This window comes from Carettochelys insculpta, chromosome 4, assembly GCF_033958435.1.
Source record: "Carettochelys insculpta isolate YL-2023 chromosome 4, ASM3395843v1, whole genome shotgun sequence".
In the NCBI taxonomy this organism is placed as follows: Eukaryota; Metazoa; Chordata; order Testudines; family Carettochelyidae; genus Carettochelys; species Carettochelys insculpta.
This window is the reverse complement of record NC_134140.1, coordinates 45406899-45425304: the sequence shown is the minus strand read 5'-3', so window position 1 is coordinate 45425304 and position 18406 is coordinate 45406899. Positions and strand designations below refer to the sequence as shown.

General features: G+C 38.5%; 1 protein-coding gene across 7 annotated transcripts in view; it reads left to right on the top strand.

The window, feature by feature from the left end:
- Positions 1-18406, top strand: part of ATP8A1 (ATPase phospholipid transporting 8A1) — a 186859-nt gene that overhangs the window by 123298 nt on the left and 45155 nt on the right. For 6 of the 7 annotated variants that reach the window (XM_074992696.1, XM_074992695.1, XM_074992691.1 and 3 more), the window contains 4 exons: positions 2224-2407; positions 2511-2621; positions 13849-13923; positions 14054-14176. In XM_074992696.1, the coding sequence (XP_074848797.1) occupies positions 2224-2407; positions 2511-2621; positions 13849-13923; positions 14054-14176 (493 nt within the window). Of the gene's footprint in view, positions 1-2223; positions 2408-2510; positions 2622-13848; positions 13924-14053; positions 14177-14464; positions 14557-18406 lie in introns of those variants that run through there. The other variant, XM_074992697.1, reaches the window with a different exon arrangement.

Below are 18406 nucleotides of genomic sequence, written 5' to 3'. Positions count from 1 at the left end.
CCTTGCTGAATACTTTCACTTATCATTGTGACACCATGACTGTTTTGAGATCTGATACAAATTTGGGGAAAGAGGTTGTGTAGTCACTGTATAAGAAGACTCAGCCCACCTTCTTAGGATGCTGCTTCTGAGTCATCTCAGGGGAATACACATGTGCAACCACTCAAAGAAATAAAAATGCTTACTTACCCATATTGTAACTGTTGTTCTTCAAGCTGTTGTTTAGGCATATGTATTCCATGACAGGTCCTCTGTCTCCTCTTCATCCAAATCCTATTTTGTCTTGTCTCCAAGGCTACGTCTACACTAGCCAAAAACTTCGAAATGGCCATTTCGAAGTTTACTAATGAAGCACTGAAATACATATTCAGCACCTCATTAGCGTGCGGGAGGCCGTGGCACTTCGAAATTGATGCGGCTCGCCACCACGCAGCTCATCCAGACGGGGCTCCTTTTTGAAAGGACCCCACCTACTTTGAAGTCCCCTTATTTCCATCTGCTCATAGGAATAAGGGGACTTTGAAGTAGGCGGGGTCCTTTCGAAAAGGAGCCCCATCTGGACGAGCCGCGCAGCTGCGAGCCACGTCAATTTCGAAGCGCCGCGGCTGCCCGCATGCTAATGAGGTGCTGAATATGTATTTCAGCGCTTCATTAGTAAACTTTGAAATGGCCATTCAAAGTTTTTGGCTAGTGTAGACACAGCCCAAGTGGAAAGAAGCTTAGCCAGGTTGCGACACTGTCATCTTGTCATAGCTTTAGGGAGAGCAGTGAGGATGTGCAGGGCTTAAGTGCTAAGTTAGTGGATAATGCTGCAGAAAATACTCTTTTTTCATGCCTGGCACATGCACACTGAAGTGGAATACAACATCTAAAAGAACAACAGCTATAATACAAGTATCAGAGAGGTAGCTGTGTTAGTCTATATCTTCAAAAACAAGTAGTTGTCCTGTGGCACCTTTTAGACTAACGGATATTTTGGAGCATGAGCTTTCGTGGGCAAAGATCACAGGACATGCATGCATCTGATGAAGGGAGTCTTGGCCCACAAAAGGTTATGCTCCAAAATGTCTGTTAGTCTATAAGGTGCCACAGAACTTCTTGTTATTTTAGCTATAACACAGGTAAGTAGCCCATTTTTACATCCAGTAATGTGTGTTCTTTGAGAGTTCCTTTTTACATTCATACTACATATTATCTTCTACTCTGTGTTGAGTTTCTCCACTTGTTTGGAGTTATGTGGGTAAGGTAGAGAAACTGAGAAAGATGGGAGGCTGCACTTCCTTGTACAGTCACAAACAACTCACTTTAGGCTTATGCAGCCTTCCCCCACACAGCTTCTGAAAAAGTTATGGAAATGTGGGGTGCAAGAGGTGCCATTCCCTTGAGCGTGAAGGTACAGAGGGAATTCTCAGACAACAATAGATAATGTTAAGTAACCTTTCCATTACCTTTGTGTCTATCTGTATTTTGATCACAACTTTCTTATTCCATGTGTATGTTAGATGGAGGTAGCTAGAATTGTTTCTCTCTGGCCATGTTCACACTTAACCAGGGATCAGCTGTGATCAATGCAGTGTAGGTCAGTTTAGTAGGTCTAGTAAAAACCTCACTCTGTACAAAAAATTTTTCTGCAGGAAGAGGCCAGCAACTGCAGCAGCAGTGCAATAAAGAATGAAGTGCTATAATTACAATGTTCATTCCTTGACTTTTTTTGTAAAATTAAGATTCCAACAATGTTGTTTTAGTATGTCTGGTTTCTTTATTTTAAATGTGTGATTTTTTTATTTTACTATTTGTTTGTAAGCGAAACATAATATAAACAGATAAATAAAATATAGAACTTCTATAAAACAAATATAACATATACAATGGCTCTAAACTAACACTGCTGTTGGAACTTTCCCTTTTATGTTTTCTGACTTGCAATATTTTAACTACACAGTCTTAATGCTGCATTTAATGAAGAGTCCTGCATTTTGTAACACATTTTAGTGGTATTTGGCACATGCATAGGAAATCCAGTCCTACTCTAGCTTTGCTGAAAAATCCTGGCTCATATAAAATCTGAAATGTGATCTAAGAATGTGTTTTTGATGGAAGTAAAGAAGAATTTCAGGGTCAAATATCATATTTATCCAATTTTTCTTGCCTTTTAACAGCACAGCTATTTAAACATTGTACGTGCAGAATATCCATGTCAAGGTTTATTCTTTATTTCCAAAGGGTGTCTCCTCTTCAGAAATCCGAAGTAGTAGAAATGGTAAAAAAACAAGTCAAAGTAGTAACACTGGCAATTGGAGATGGAGCAAATGATGTTAGTATGATACAGACAGCACATGTTGGTGTTGGTATTAGTGGAAATGAAGGGCTACAGGCAGCTAATTCTTCAGATTACTCCATAGCACAGGTAAATAATTATGCTGTCAAGCACATTAAAACAGAATATTTTCATATTATATAATACTGATCAAGAGACGTGCTTCTAAATATTTTTTTTCCATTGTTTGCAGTTCAGATATCTGACAAACTTGTTGTTGGTTCATGGTGCTTGGAACTACAGCAGAGTAGCTAAATGCATCTTGTACTGTTTCTACAAGAACATAGTCCTTTATATTATTGAGGTAATGTTGTAATATATCAAATATTAACTTTTTAAAATCTTTATTTCTAAAATATTTCTTAAATGTGCAAATATTGCATGATATTCTAAGGGAATTTAAAAATTAAATCATCACTCAAAGTAAATATTTCTTATAAATAATGAATGTCTTACTCTGTTTTATTGGATTCCATTTTGATTGTTTAATGAAAAGAAATTATTCTGAGTGCACAATTTTTTCCATTTACATTTGGGTATTAATGTTGCATTGTTTCTCTTCAAATTATCCCCATATAGTAGATGGTTATTATTTCCCTATCTGAGGAATAAAAATGTTATATTGTCACCATTTAAGCCAGGAACTTAAGGTGAATTGGGCTCTGACTCCATACTCTCAAGCTTATGCTTTGAGTCCCAATTAAGGAAATGGCTTAAATATACACTTATGTCCATCTATGTTCAGAATCATACATAAGCATGTGTTTCACTTTATGTGCGTGCTTTAATTACACTATCACATATTCTTTTCAGCACCCTTATGTGATGGGTCAGGATCCCCTTTAGTGCTGTCACCTAAAGTGCTGAGACCCTACTGAGCCTGTTTTCCCTACCAGTTTGGACCCCTATACCCTGTCTTGAGTCAAACACGTTAGCCTGCTGCCACACAGTCACAGGGAATGGGCCATGCTCCCAAAGCTGTAGACCTTAACAGAAAACAACACAATGGGAAATCTATCTCCAGCACTCAAATGCCCAGGTCTCTGGGAGCTAAACCCTCAATAAATCCATCTTATACTGTACAGAGATCCATACGCTATAAGGTCATGAAATATGCCTTCTTTCTTCTTGTAAAGAGAGAGATGCACAGAGTCCTTGCCCACATCTCTGTGTACCAATTATTTACACTGGGTTTAGTCATTTAAAAAGTGATATTATTAAGTATAAAAGGTAGGATTTAAGTGGTCATAAGAGAGAATTTACAGAACAAAATAAACAACACATAAGCTAACCCAAATACAATAAGACACTAGTTAGATACAAATAGTTAGATACTAGTTAGCCCCTCAATATGCCAATATTTTCATGGCTGACCTGGAACAGCGCTTCCTTAGCTCTCGCCCACTAACACCCTGTCTTTACTTACGCTACTGTACTGTAAACCCACTGACCGCTACATGTACCTTCATGCCTCCAGCTTCCATCCCAGATACACCACATGATCCATTGTCTACAGCCAAGCCCTAAGTTTTATAACCGCATTTGCTCCAGCCCCTCCAACAGAGACAAACACCTACAGGATCTCTACCAAGCATTCCTGAAACTGCAATACCCACGTGAGGAAGTGAAAAAAACAGATCAACAGAGCCAGACATGTGCCACAAAGCCTCTTACTACAGGACAACCCCAAGAGAGAAACAACAGAACACCACTTAGCCATCATCTACAGTCCTCAGCTAAAACCTCTACAGCGCATCATCAGGGATTTACAGCCCGTCCTAGACAATGATCCCCCACTTTCACAGGCCCTGGGAGGCAGACCAGTCCTTGCCCACAGACAACCTGCCAACGTGAAGCAAATCCTAACCAGCAACTATACACTGCACCACAGTCACTCTAACTCAGGGACCCATCCATGCAACAAACCTCGTTGCCAGCTCTGCCCACATATCTACACCAGCAACACCATTACAGGACCTATCCAGATCAGCCACACCATCGTGGGTTCATTCAGCTGCACATCTACCAATATAATTTATGCCATCATGTGCCAGCAATGCCCCTCTGCTATATACATTGGACAAACTGGACAGTCTCTACATAAAAGAATAAACGCACACAAATCAGATATCAGAAATGGCAATATACAAAAACCTGTAGGACAGCACTTCAATCTCCCAGGCCACACAGTAGCAGACTTAAAAGTAGCTATCCTACAGCAAAAAAATTTCAGGACCAGACTCCAAAGAGAAATTTCTGAGCTACAATTCATCTGCAAATTTGACGCCCTCAGCTCAGGCTTAAACAAAGACTGTGAATGGCTGGCTAAACACAAAAGCAGCTTCCCCTCCCTTGGTGTTCACACCTCCAGATCAACTGCTGGTAGTAAGCCTCACCCTTGCTGACTGAGCTAACCTTGTTATCCCCACCCTTGCTCTGGCTTATTTATACCTGGCCCTGCAGATTTCCAAGACCAGCATCTGATGAAGTGAGTCTGTGCTCACGAAAGCTCGTGCTCAAGACTTTTCTGTTTAGTCTATAAGGTGCCACAGGACCCTTTGTTGCAGTTAGATACAGTATCTCACCCTCAAATTTGTCCTAATAAGCTTCTTTCACAGACTGGAAAGCCTTCCAGACTAGGCTTAATCCTTCCCCAGTTCAGTTTTAGACATTTCTAGCAATCATCTTGGGAGGACTAACCAGGAAAAGAACTCACTCCCCACCTTAAATAGGTTGTGCATAAGGTGGGAAACCTTTTTGTTCAGTCTTAACTTTCCCTCACCCCTGCATGGGGTGACATGGTCACATGTCTTTGTAGAAACCATTATTGCCCTAAAATAAGTCTAATCACAGATCATTGTCCAGACTATTTGGCCATTCCGTTCACTGAAGTATTGACTTATCCTATCTCCCACCTCTCCTTCTCTCTTTCTCTCTCTCATTTTCATGAAAAATTTCAGAAGCTCTCAATTTCATCCCAGTGGAGAATGAGAGAAATTCCAAAATCTCAAAAATGTTTACAGGATGGAAAAAATTATTCCCCAAGTTCTAATAATACACAGAACATTAGATATATTTGCACTTCCATGTGCAACTTTGAATTTGGCATTTAATGACTTTTCAGTGCTTGCCTTTGCAATTCTAGCTTTCTTTTAACATTAATTCTGGATGGATTATTATGCAGGTCATTTTAAATTAGAATTCTTCTCTGCCTCTCCTCTTTTTCTCACAATCTTTGTTTTTCAATGTGCTTTTATCTGCAATTTTCATTACATTTTTCCTAAATGAAATACACAGCCGTGATGTTTCAATCGCACGTCTGAATTCACAATATTCGTGCAGGTTCAATATTAGGAAAAACAAGTTTATCCTTTCCAAAGTACAGCCAGTCAGTCAGTTAGTTTGTTTTAAACATATGTAAGATACAAATTAATATAATTGCAATAAAGTATTGGGTGGGATTCCATTTTTAATAAAAATCCTTATTTAGGAAGAAATGCAGGTGCTTATCACCTGCAAAAAGTATTTAATTTAGATGCCTCACATTTAGTCCTCTAGGTTGGAAAATTTGCCTTTTTTTCTACTTTATTTAAAAAAAACAGCAATAACTATCTTTTTGATGGAGCTTGCCACAAACAGTACAGCTGTTGGGAAATCTGAATTTTATAATTGTGTTTTGTAACATTTCCTTAAATTTCATTAAATTTGTAGTCTACTTAGGGAAAGAAATAAGCAAAAGTAATAGAGTGAAGAATTCTGGGGCTCTGAAAAAGGTCAGAAAGAGAGAGAATTGTAATGAAAATATTAAATACAGTCTTACCTACAATTTTCCATGCCTGAAATAAAAGTACAGGTTGAACCTCTGTATTCCGGCACACTCTCATCTGGCAACATCTGTAGTTCGGCATGATTTTAGTTAGCCAGATGACCACTTATCGTGGGTGTAGCCAAGTTTCCTATGGTCCCATATAGTTTGTTTACAACCACCAATCCTGGCTCTGTGTTCTGTGCTGCTATTTAGCTCTAATTTACCCCTAAATGTCTTCTAAGAGTCCAGTAAGCAGTGGAATTGTTGATAGTGCTGGTAGACAATACTGACCTCCCTTGGGCTGACAAATTCTCTCATTTGGCACTGGTCAGATCCCAACAGTGCTGGACTAGATTCAACCTGTATTGAAAGTGAAACACTCGCATATTTTTGGAACTTAAGATTGCTTATCATCAAACTCAGGCTATATATTTAGGTGCCTAACTTTAATTATACATCTTGAAAAAATTAACTTAATAGGTTTATTAGTTCTACAGCTAGAGCCCTGCAGATCTGCTAATATAATATCAGCAGATACAGATACCTATAGACCATGTTCATAGATGGATGTGGATCAAATGTTATATATGGAGCGTTGCAAATCTGCAGATATCCTTTTTATATTTGCACACCAAGTCTGCAGATCATGGATCAGATGTGGGTACAAATTTTGTTTCCAGTCAGGGCTCCCTGTAGGTACCGTATTTCTTACTCCAGAGAAAATTAGTTGGAGATACGTGTTAGAAGTCTCCACTTTTCAAGTCTTAATTTGAAAATGTGGTGTTAATACTTTAATGTTGAACAAAGCATGTTTAATATTTATAACTAACTTTAAAATACATTATACATTTATTTTAGTTATGTGTGATTTTAAAAAATACATTCTGAAACTGTGAGACTAGTTGATCTTTAGATTAATTCCCACCTACCCAACTTTTGCCAGTTAAAACATTCTTTATAGATGTTAATGGTTCGTGTCAGTACTGTGAATTAAATGAAAAATACATCACTGAATGTCTCTAAAAAGGATGACCTCCAGTCTTGAATCTCTCATTTTAGTTTTTTGGACTGATCTTGCATGGGAGCAGAGCAACGTCTATAGTCCAGTATGATGTTAGTTGGCCAGACAACCACTTATGATGGGTGTGGCCAAATTTCTCATGGTCCTATACAGTTTGTTTATAGCCACCAGTCTTTGCATCAATGGCAAAACTCTTTAGCTATGGTTACACTGACCCAAACCACCGACAGCAGTATGCAGATGGACAGTCTCAAAAATGCAAATGGCCACTCATTTGCATATTCACTTATCAGCAGACACTGCTGCCAGTGCAAAAAAGCTGTGTAAACGTGGTTCTGCCGGTGAAACTCCCCGTTTGTCAGCATCCTCTTCTGCCTGATTTTTCTTCCAGGCATAAGAAGCTGCCAATAATGGGGGGTTTTGCCAGCAGAACCACATTTACGCAGCTTTCGTTGTGCTGGCAGCAGCGTCTGCTGGTAAGCAAATGAGACCACCCATTTGCATACTTCTGTTGGCAGTTTGGGTCAGTGTAACTATAGCCTTTGACTTTACTGGAACCAGGATTTTGTCTCAGGTTTTAAGACATTGCATATTGGCTAATACACTAAACCTCCAATATAATGGACTAATGGGAGGAGGGGTGTCTGTTAAAACCCAAAGTTCACTATGTCTGAGGGTTTACTCACTGACGTTCCCAGCTCCTCTGGGCTCCAACAGAGCATGGTGGCTCCTCCAGCTCTGAGCCCATGGTCTCCTCCAGCCTCTGGGGTGGTCTCAGCGGAGAGGGGGCAGGGAGGAACCCAGTGACAGTGGATGTGGCTCGGCCAGGGAAGCTGTGGCAGTCAGAGCCACAGGGAAGGGGAATGTGGTGGTGATTGCAGTGCAGCCGGGGACCCCACAGCTGCAGAGGTCTGACCCACTGAAGGAACTGGTGGCGGCTCTGGTGAGTCTTTTATGGTACTGTACAGTACTCTACTTTCCAGGGCAGGGGCTAGCGGATGTCCATTATAACCAATGTCCAGTATAACAGGATCCGTTACATCGAGGGTTTACTGTAATGTTTTGACATTCATTAACAGCTTTGCAATGATTTTATAAAAGATGTAAATGGTAACTTTTTCTAAACAAGATGCTAGTGTCCTTTTTAAAAAAAATCTCTCAATACTTTATTGTAAACCTACATAAAATGAAGGTTTTATGGGTTTAAAATGATCCTTAAAAATTGTGAGACTTACTCTACAGGGAAACAACTTATTTGCAAGTTGAAAATGGATTTAACATGTGTAAGGAATAAAAGCACCTACATAACACAAGGACTAGATAATAAATTCAGTGTTGGACTTATATTTGAAACTATTTAAAATAGGGTGTAAATTTCTGTTTTTTTCTCAAGGAGTAAAGAAGCAGTTGATGTGAAATTTCACACCAGGTTAGGTTTTATGCTATTTGAATTGTCTGTGGTGTTTGTTCAGTTTCTTTTTATGATCATAATAGTAAATCTTTCAAATCAGATGCCGTCAAAAGTTTCACACCAGGTTAGGTTTTATGCTATTTGAATTGTCTGTGGTGTTTGTTCAGTTTCTTTTTATGATCATAATAGTAAATCTTTCAAATCAGATACCGTCAAAAGTTTCACACCAGGTTAGGTTTTATGCTATTTGAATTGTCTGTGGTGTTTGTTCAGTTTCTTTTTATGATCATAATAGTAAATCTTTCAAATCAGATGCTGTCAAAAGTTTTCCTTTGGCAGCTCTGCTTTTCTTTGTTGACTGATACATTTTTAAAGCAATGCTTTGATAAAGAAGATGATCCTGAGCACATCTGGTGAAACAGGCACAGTTTTAAAAACTGGATTTACAGTCATGTTTAGCGGCTAGTGAAGCTATAAATTGCAGCTTAATTAAACCACTGTGTCAGGATCCTCCAAAAACAGCCTGGAACTGTGGGACCACTGTGCCCCCTTCAACTGTTCAGCCTGGACTTTCTCTCTCAGTGCTTTGCTAGTGTGAAGCAGCAGATACATCTAGGTGCTGTGATTACTCAGCACAACAGCACACGGAGCCTCACACCTCTTTAGGTTGCATTAATACTCCCAGAGCTACTCATGAATCACATAAAGAAAGGCATCAAGTAAGTCCCCCCATCCCATATCCCAGCCTTTTACCTTAAGAATACAATATCTTGTACTCTTCACAACGCATGGTACAAATTTTATTAATTGGTTCACCACTTCATCGATAGAAAGTGAATACAGTAGACCCCTGTCTCACTCACAGGTTGCATTCTTGGGCAACCACACGTAAGTCAAATTTCATGTTTCTTGCCACCTTAGGAGCCCGATTCCTGGCGGTGCCTAGCTCCCTGTTCCTGTGAGTGTCATGGAGCCCAGAGCCAGGCTCAGCAGTGGTGGCAAGCCAGGAAACTGACCAGTGATGCTGCGCCTGGCTCCTGGCTGCCTGCCACTTGCAGGCGGCAGCAGCACCGGTTAATTTCCTGGCTCTCCCATGCTGTGGGAACCTGGGAACCAGACAGCAGGGTGAGCGCTGTGGGGATGCAACAGGGCTTGTTGATTTTGACTTGCGTTATTCCAAGGATCACGCAAGTCTAAATCGTGTAAGACTGGGGGTCTACTGTATACACCAGCCTTCGTGAAACCTAAGCAATTTTACCAGACACGTCCGACAGACTCACTGGTAACGATAAACTATAAAACAAGTTTATTGGCTGCAAAAGAGAGATTTTAAATGACTATAAATAATAGACAAAAAGTCATAGTTAAGTTAGGGTTATAAGCATGCAGTCTTAGCTGAATGGCTAAATATAAGCATGCAGTCTAAACTCTCAACACTGTTAGACTGGGCAACAACTAAATTAAGCAATTTTTCTCACCAACTTGACCAGGCAATTCAGAGCGGACAGATTTTACCCTTCTAACCTAAGTTAGTCTCTTCTACTGGAGTCGTCTTCTCAGTGTCATTGTTGCTTTCAGCATAGTTGGGGGCAAAAGAAAGGTCAAGCATGGGGTGCCCATGGTCTCTTATATCCTCAGTCCCATGTATGCAAATCCATTCTTACTGAGTCCCCAGCCATGTTCAGCAATTCCCGTGATGTGCACTCATGCAGGTGAGTCATTGAATCATAGCGCTCTTGCTGAACAGTGGCTTTTCATGATTGTTTTGACATTGGTTACTTCCATTGCATTTGTCTCTGAGGAGCTAATATCTGACCCATTTTCGTACAAAGAAGTGGATCTACCCACAAAAGCTCATGACCTAATAACTTTGTTAATCTCTAAAGTTGGGGTTACACTGGCCTGTTCTCCCAGAAGCTTCATGCTGATGAGCAGTCTTGCATTTGCAAATGGCTGCTCCTCTTTAGCATAATCCCAGGGCTAATTAACATAGCCACGCAAGATCTCCAGGCTATCAGAGGCTGCTGCCAGCATTAGACAGGCTGAATTTTTTTCAGGCATAAGGAGCTGGTGACAGAGGGGCTTTTAGCCCACAGAGGCAAGTCTATGCAGCCTGGTTAATGCTAGCAGCAGCCTCTGCCAGCCGGGAGATCTTGCATGGCTGTGCTACTTAGCCCCGGGGTTATGCTAATCAGCAGCCAAGTGCAATTTGGAGACTGCTCATTAGCATGAAGCTGCCGGGGGAAGAGGTCAGTGTAGACCTAGCCTAAGGTGCTACAGGACTGCCTGTTATCCCCATTTTACAGTATTTTTAATGACAACTGTGCCAACACAATCTCACAACTTCAAACATATTAAAATATTTTTAAAAAGATAGCATAGTGTGTTTCAGTAGTCCATAACCTTTCCCCTAATACAGTAAATCCTCATTATAGCAGACCCATTTTACTGGACATCCGCTAGCCTTCCCCCACCCCAAAGAAAGTAGAGTACAGTACTATATTCTATGTTACGTAAATGGCGACTCACCAGAGATGCCACCAGTGCCCCGTGGCTCCAGCTGGAACCGCCACGGCAGCGGCTGTGACAATCATGGCCACGGGGTCCCTGGCCGTAGCTGGAACTGCCACAGCAGCAGCGTCCCTGGATGAGGCTGAGACTGTAGCAGTCATAGGGTCCCTGCCTGCAGCTTGGAGAGCTGCCGCCGCTGTGTCCCTCCCCCTCCACTGAGATCCGTGGCAGTGATCCCAGCTGGGGGCGAGGGGGATAGGAGGGACACAGCAGCTGTGGAGGCTCGGGGCCAGAGGAGCCCCCACACTCTGCCCTGTGCATGGGCAGCTTGGAGCCTAAGGAGCCACCGTGTTCAGGGCAGAGTACTGGTGCCTGGGAGCCAGAGGAGCAAACCCTCAGATATAACGGACTTTCAGTTTTGATGGCCATCCCTCCTCCCGTTGGTCCATTATATCAAGGGTTTACTGTACCTCACAATATCTCAATTATTTACAGATGAGGAGCATAGGGCGATAGCGGGGGCTCCCCTATATATAGAATTTCACAACCACATCTTGTCACCTGTGTTTCTTCTACTATAACCAAACTACAGAAAGAGCACCTTACGTATTAATGCAGTAAGCTTCAGTGGCTTTGAAGCATTAGTTACTGAAAAACCACTCAAAGATATGTTTCATAAATTTCAAAAACTATATGTACATCTTCCATACTTGAAAATAGACTACATAACAGAGGCTGTGTCTACACTATCCCCCTTCTTTGAAGGGAGCATTATAATCAACCGCAGCGGAGAATTACCAATGAAGTGCTGCAGTGAATATTCAGCACCTGATTAGGCTAATTTTCCCCACGGCAACTTCAAAGTTCCAAATTCTGAAGCACTGGTATTCTGTGTAGCTGTGGGCACTTAGAAGTACCTGTGCAACTTTAAAGTGCCCTGGTAAGGGCACTGAAGTTGTGTGGCTACTTCAGAGTGCCCGCAACTGCATGGAATACCAGTGCTCCAAAATTTGCAACTTCGAAGTTACTGCAGGGAGAATTAGCCTAATGAGGTGCTGCCTATTCATCACAGCATTTCATTAGTATTCTCCTCTCAGGCTGATTACCATGCCCCTTTCAAAGAAGGAGGCTAGTGTAGACACAGCCAGACATTATTAAAGTCTGGCTTCTTGTGTATCCTATGCCATTGATGAGGATGTGGGTAGGTTGATTTGCTAGTTTTCAAGCCGTAGGTTGAAGGGTTAACCACATAAATAACAAATTAAGTTTAAGGACATGAATTAAATTAACAACGGTAAGGAGTTTCAGTATTAAAACTATTGGTAATTTATCCTATATAATATGATATGTGTAATTGGCCATAATAAGTAAATGTGTTAAAGATAGTTTTAATCTGAATTATTTTGCTGAATAGTTCACAATTTTGAGGTTAATTAAATTCAGTTTTTGTAAGTTAATAGTTGCTACGTTTTCTTTTCCCCCTCATAAATCAAATGCTTGCTTCATGTCCAATAAAAGCTCATCACCTAATAAATCATTTTCTTAGTCTTTAGAGTGCTACAAGACTGCTTTTTTTGTGAATATGCAGACTAAGATGGCTACCTCTCTCTGACTTGTTTTTATGTGTTCAGACATTCCCTCCTCTCGTAATAAAAGAAGACCAGTTTCTTCACAAAAACTGGTCATTTGGAGGTTAGGCTGGGTACTTACTGATAAATGGTAAATTTGTAGCAATCCATCCTTCTGTAATGAAGTTAAAAGAAATGTGAACTGCAGCAAAGTCTATGCTACACTGCTTCTAAAATCCACTTAACCAACATGTCAGCCTCTTTTATTAATATTAGTGCTGATTCACTATCTGTACTGATTCAGAAAGTTGGATTTTGGTTTTGTTTTTCATTATATTTGATGCAATGGTTTATAATAGTACAAATGTTAGTATTATAAGCTTCCAAAAGCTTGTTATTTTTCTGACATCTTGATAAAGTACAGCCTTAAATTGTGAATAGAAGTATTCTTTAAATTACACCTTATTTTCCTGTTGTTTTATATTTTAAATGGTATGTGATCTAATGAATAAAAACATGAGTCCTAAATTCCATCAGAACCTGATTCTTCATTTTCTTGCTGATGTTGGCCAGTACCTTATTCACTGAATGCTCCATTACTGAGTAAAGCACCAGCTAAATTAAGAGTGGCAAAATTATGCTCAAAAGAATCTAACTCGCATGAATCAATGTGCAGTAAGGGATAATACTAATGTGAGAACAGCTTTATAAAATATTCTTTCCATTATTCTTCTTAAGTACTTTGGAAGTAAGGTTCATGTCTTGATTTTTTTTTTCTTTTGTAAAGCCTGATTGTATAATGAGCCCCATGTGGCAAAAAAGGGTCTACTCATGCAGTTTGTAGGCAAAATCAGAACTTAAAAAAAAATTATAGGGCAAAATTATTTTACTAAAATATTTTAGTGTATTGTGTTCTTTACTATTAATCATAAAAAGTTACATATTAGCTGAAACTGGCTTTCTTTTAGAAACAGCTTCAGATTTAGTCAAAGAAACAGAATTGCTAGCATATGTGACTAGTCCTTTCCCTTCATTCTGGTGGGAACAAAATATCTATTGAGATTTATTAGGAATTTTCAGAGTTGAAAAAAGTTTAAATACTCAAACCTATTTAGTGAATGTCTTAAAACATACCTTTAATAAAACTGAACTACAATGTACTTTACAACTCTGTGTAAAACATCTAAGTCGTATATCTCTCTTCTTTTTCAGATCTGGTTTGCTTTTGTTAATGGCTTTTCTGGACAAATTCTTTTTGAAAGATGGTGCATAGGTCTCTATAATGTGGTAAGGTTTGAGGGGGGAGATAATGCATTTAGTTCCAATTTTGTTTAATAGTTTTTATTAAAGTCTCTGATTCTTTATGAAGTTTTTAGTTCTCAAGCTGTGAGATACATTTTTTTAATTTATATGTTAGATGTTTACAGCTATGCCGCCACTGACTCTTGGAATATTTGAGAGATCCTGCCGAAAGGAAAATATGCTGAAATATCCAGAATTATACAAGACTTCTCAAAATGCTCTGGACTTTAACACAAAGGTAAAAGACAATTGCATTAAAATTAGAGTGAGCTTAAATGTTGTGCAGTGTGGCTATTCATTTTATTCCAGTGCAATATAGTCTCATGAAGTTCGAAATGGAGGGTTGTTTTTTAATAATTCCCATCAGTCTCCAGTGACTGGAAATAATTATCCCCAGCAAGCACTAATCATATTTATCTAGTTTTTGGTATTCTGGCAAACATTATTTTAAAAAACTGTTTGTTTTGTCTGCTGGTAATAAAGCTGTCTCCTTCAGGCAGAAGTGATTTGTCCTTTTGGTCCTCAGATCTTATGTACTTGAACTGTTGTGTGGAAATGGATTACTGACCCATGTGGAGAAGTAGAGCAAAGGACAATAAGAGCTGTCATTAAATTGGTAGGCGGAGAAGACTTACACCATTCTTTATTAATTTTGGGCTGTGAAAAAAACATACTGGTCCTGTTTAAACAAGGAATTTAAATTCTGTGTTTGGACTTAAGTTAAAAAGATATAAGGATAGTATTTCTGGAAAATACATGGTGCTAGTGTTGCACAGACTAATTTTTAAAACATGAAAAAAAATTAAACTGAAAGTTGGGCTTAGTTTTAGAATAAGTACAATTTGTTGCCGATTTGCACAAATCGAAAAAGAATAATAAAAGAGAGGCAAATTGAAATACATCTTTGAAACTGTAAATTTATGAATATAGTGAACATAGTGAAAATTTAGATATCAAATAAGTAAAAAGTTAGTATTTTATATGCCAGAGAAAAACACAAATCTGAAAATTTTTTGACAAAAACATATTGATGGGGGAAGCACCCTTCAGTTGCTATACTGATCTGATTTTTTTTATATGTTTAGGAAATCTTAGATAACATAAGTATACATTAGGGAAACCATTATTAAAAATAGTGGCATTTAAATTCTTAATTTATGATTAGCAATGTCTCCATATAATGTTTGGTAATAGATACTGTGTGATATCATGTAACATGGTCATATCTCCAGTTGATGTAAATTGACATAGCTCTGTTTAAGTGAAGGGTTTGAAACAAAAATAGCGAGAAAAGCCATTTTTTCAAATTCGATTACAAAATCAAGGGCCTCAATGGATATCAATATGAGATAGTCCTTAATAAATAACGTCAAACTATACTTTTTGTAACCCCTGTTTTAAGAACAGTACATACACAATGATTTGTAATGCTATCTATGTAAATATGCAACCCTTTTCTGAGTCCTAGTAAGCTCCGAGATCAGTCTTATCTAGTGCAGGGACCACCAGAAATTAATTGGGAGTCCAAAGCGGATCAATTTAGGAGCATACAGTATAGTAACCTTTATTACAGTGCAAACAAGCAGTCATGTAGCACTTTAAAGACTAACAAAATAATGTATTAGGTGATGAGCTTCCTGGGGGAGACCCACTTCTTCAGATCTGGAAATAGTGCTGAAAATGACCTGGCATGATGAATATGTAACAATTTCATTTTCAGCACTATCTTCAGATCTGAAGAAGTGGGTCTGCCCCTTGAATGCTCATAACCTAATAAATTATTTTGTTAGTCTTTAAAGTACTACATGACTGACTTTTTTGGTTTGTGAAGATACAGACTAACATGGCTACCTCTCTATAATTATTTACAATGGGTGCTCTTTGCCTTTATGTAGAAATAACAGTTCATGATCTTACATTTCTATTTTATTGTAAAATGTCTCTCTTTGAAGTGTTACTAATTTTCCCCTAGTCTCTAACTTCTTTATTGAATCCCATACAGCATTTACCCATCTCTCCTTTATTTCCAATTACTAAATCACATTAAAAAACAGTTAAAATACATTGAACACATTCCCAATATTATTTTCTACATCAAAATTGATGCCTCTGCCAAAGCAATGTTACCTTTTCACAAATGCAAGTGTAGATGGTGGTCTGTGAAAAAAATTCTCTTTTCAGATGTGAACCAAAAACATTTGAGACTCCCCATTTTAAAATTCAGGGATGGTGTACAGAAGAAACACCCAAACCACTCCATACCTGTCTGGAGCAGGAGCCCACTCACCACAGTCAGCCGCACCACACTCTGCTGTATCCCAGACAGGATCCAGACCCCACAGGGAGAGTTGCAGTTGTGCTGAAACACACAGGCACAGCAATAAGGCCAGCTCTTGTGCCCCCTCCCTCTGCCCACCCTACCCTGATGTGAGCGTAGGCAAATGGAGAGTCAAGCGCTAGCCAGGCTGGAGATATGAGTCAAGCACTGACCAGTGGCAGCAGGGGAGGTGAGTGGAAGAGGAGTCATTCCAGCATCCAGAGCCGCAGAGAAGTCAGTGTCTGGAGCCACAAATGACTCCTTAAAGAGCCACATGGGGCTCTAGAGCTACAAATTGCTGACCCCTGGTTTAAGTCAATTGATTTATACCTATTTAAACCAGTTGAAAAACTGGTCCATTATATCTAACATAATATTAAGTTCTAAGCAGTCCTTGTTAGGATAAGTATGGTGAAAAATTTCACTACTCTTCCTGTTTTTCCCCTCTAAGCAAAATTGAAGGAGGTTGATAGGAAATGTTTTCAGGCAGTCCACCATATAATTGTAACTCTTTTTAAATATGTGAATTGGGTTTTCGTCACACAATCCTTTATTATGGTTGTGTAATTGTCATATTATGATACTAGCAAGAGTAATTGCCTTAATAGTGAGATTAGTATTGATAAAATTCTAAAACACTTATTTATGTCATGGGAATTATATTCCTTGATTTTATTACTTTCTTTCCAAATCTTGTAATGGGGTGTCAGTGTTTTTATTTTTGGTAGTATAAATCGTTTCCCAGTAGTTCATACTATTTGAAACGTACAACTAAATAAGCAAAGACCAAAATGAATTTTCATAAAAGTTATCTTGAAAAATCACAAGACGTCACGTAATAAGTCCTGAATTTTCATTTAATTATCCCAGAAGAACACTTAAATGATGTCACCTCTGTCCATATGTGACATGTTGCACAGAAAAAAATCAAAATTTGTAATTTTATTTCTTTTATTTCTTATTTAGTCCTTTAGTGTTCAGAGTTGTCTACAATTTAACACTTAAATGGTGTGGCTATATCCCTTGCAATGTTATTGAGCAAATGTCTACAAAATACCCAAATATAAGCAGAATAGTTGGTGTGGGTTCTCAGTGGGAAGAATTGGGGTCATTGTTGCACTGAATGATGATGCATACATTTATTATGGTAAAAGGGGTCACAGGTTATGAGGTCATGACAGAGGTTAAAGGATTAGCATGTGACAATAAGTATTGGTCAGGAAAATGGAAAAGTAGAACTAATTTTTCTTGCACCCACCTGTGCTTTCTGTCAAATAAAAACTTGTGGTAATGACATGGCAAGATGGAGAGACAAAGGTTAATGAGTAACACAAGTTCAAATGTGCAAAGTATTGGAGCATAAACTGTATCATACAACCCTATGGGGCTGGATAAGCTAACAAAGGACTTTGAGACATAGTGGAAAATTTTGTAGGCAAGCAACTTAATTTATATTGTTTGAACATCTTTACTTAAACAAATAAAGTTAAATATATCAGTTTTTTACAATAAATCTTGTGTGTAAAAAGCATTTCTGTTGATAAAACATGATTGTTCTGAAGGATACAAGAGTTCAAAATCCAGTTTTCTCTATAGCTTAGTTACATCTTTCATACCTGTACACAATATGCCATAGAAAGCACTAATAGTATATTCATGCCTGTACTTAATATAGCACGGTTCCTATGAACAGTGTTTGTCTTTTGGAAATGATAATAAATTTGGAAGTAAAATTAGAATCATTTAGCATAAATGCAACAGTTTTACAAGTTTAATAACTTGTCTCATGTCAAATAAGACATTAAAGTACAGTAGGAAGATATCAATGAAAGATTATTTTTAATTTCCTTTGCATTTGATTTTCTATCTAAAAATATGTAGACTAGTTTTTATAGAAACAATAGGTTTATCTGTCCTGTAATCCAAATTGTGTATCACATTGCAATGGTAAAATGAAACCCAAATGCTAACACAATGTTTAATGCAGTATCCAAGAAAAGTAAAAATGTTTGCAGTTGCCTATTTTGTTACATGTTTTTCATTATAATAAAAATACCATTTTGTATATATTTTGAAAAAATAATGAGGAAAATTAAAAAGTAACAGTAAGCACCTTTTTGAAACGTAAAAATAAGTGCATGACCCATGAAG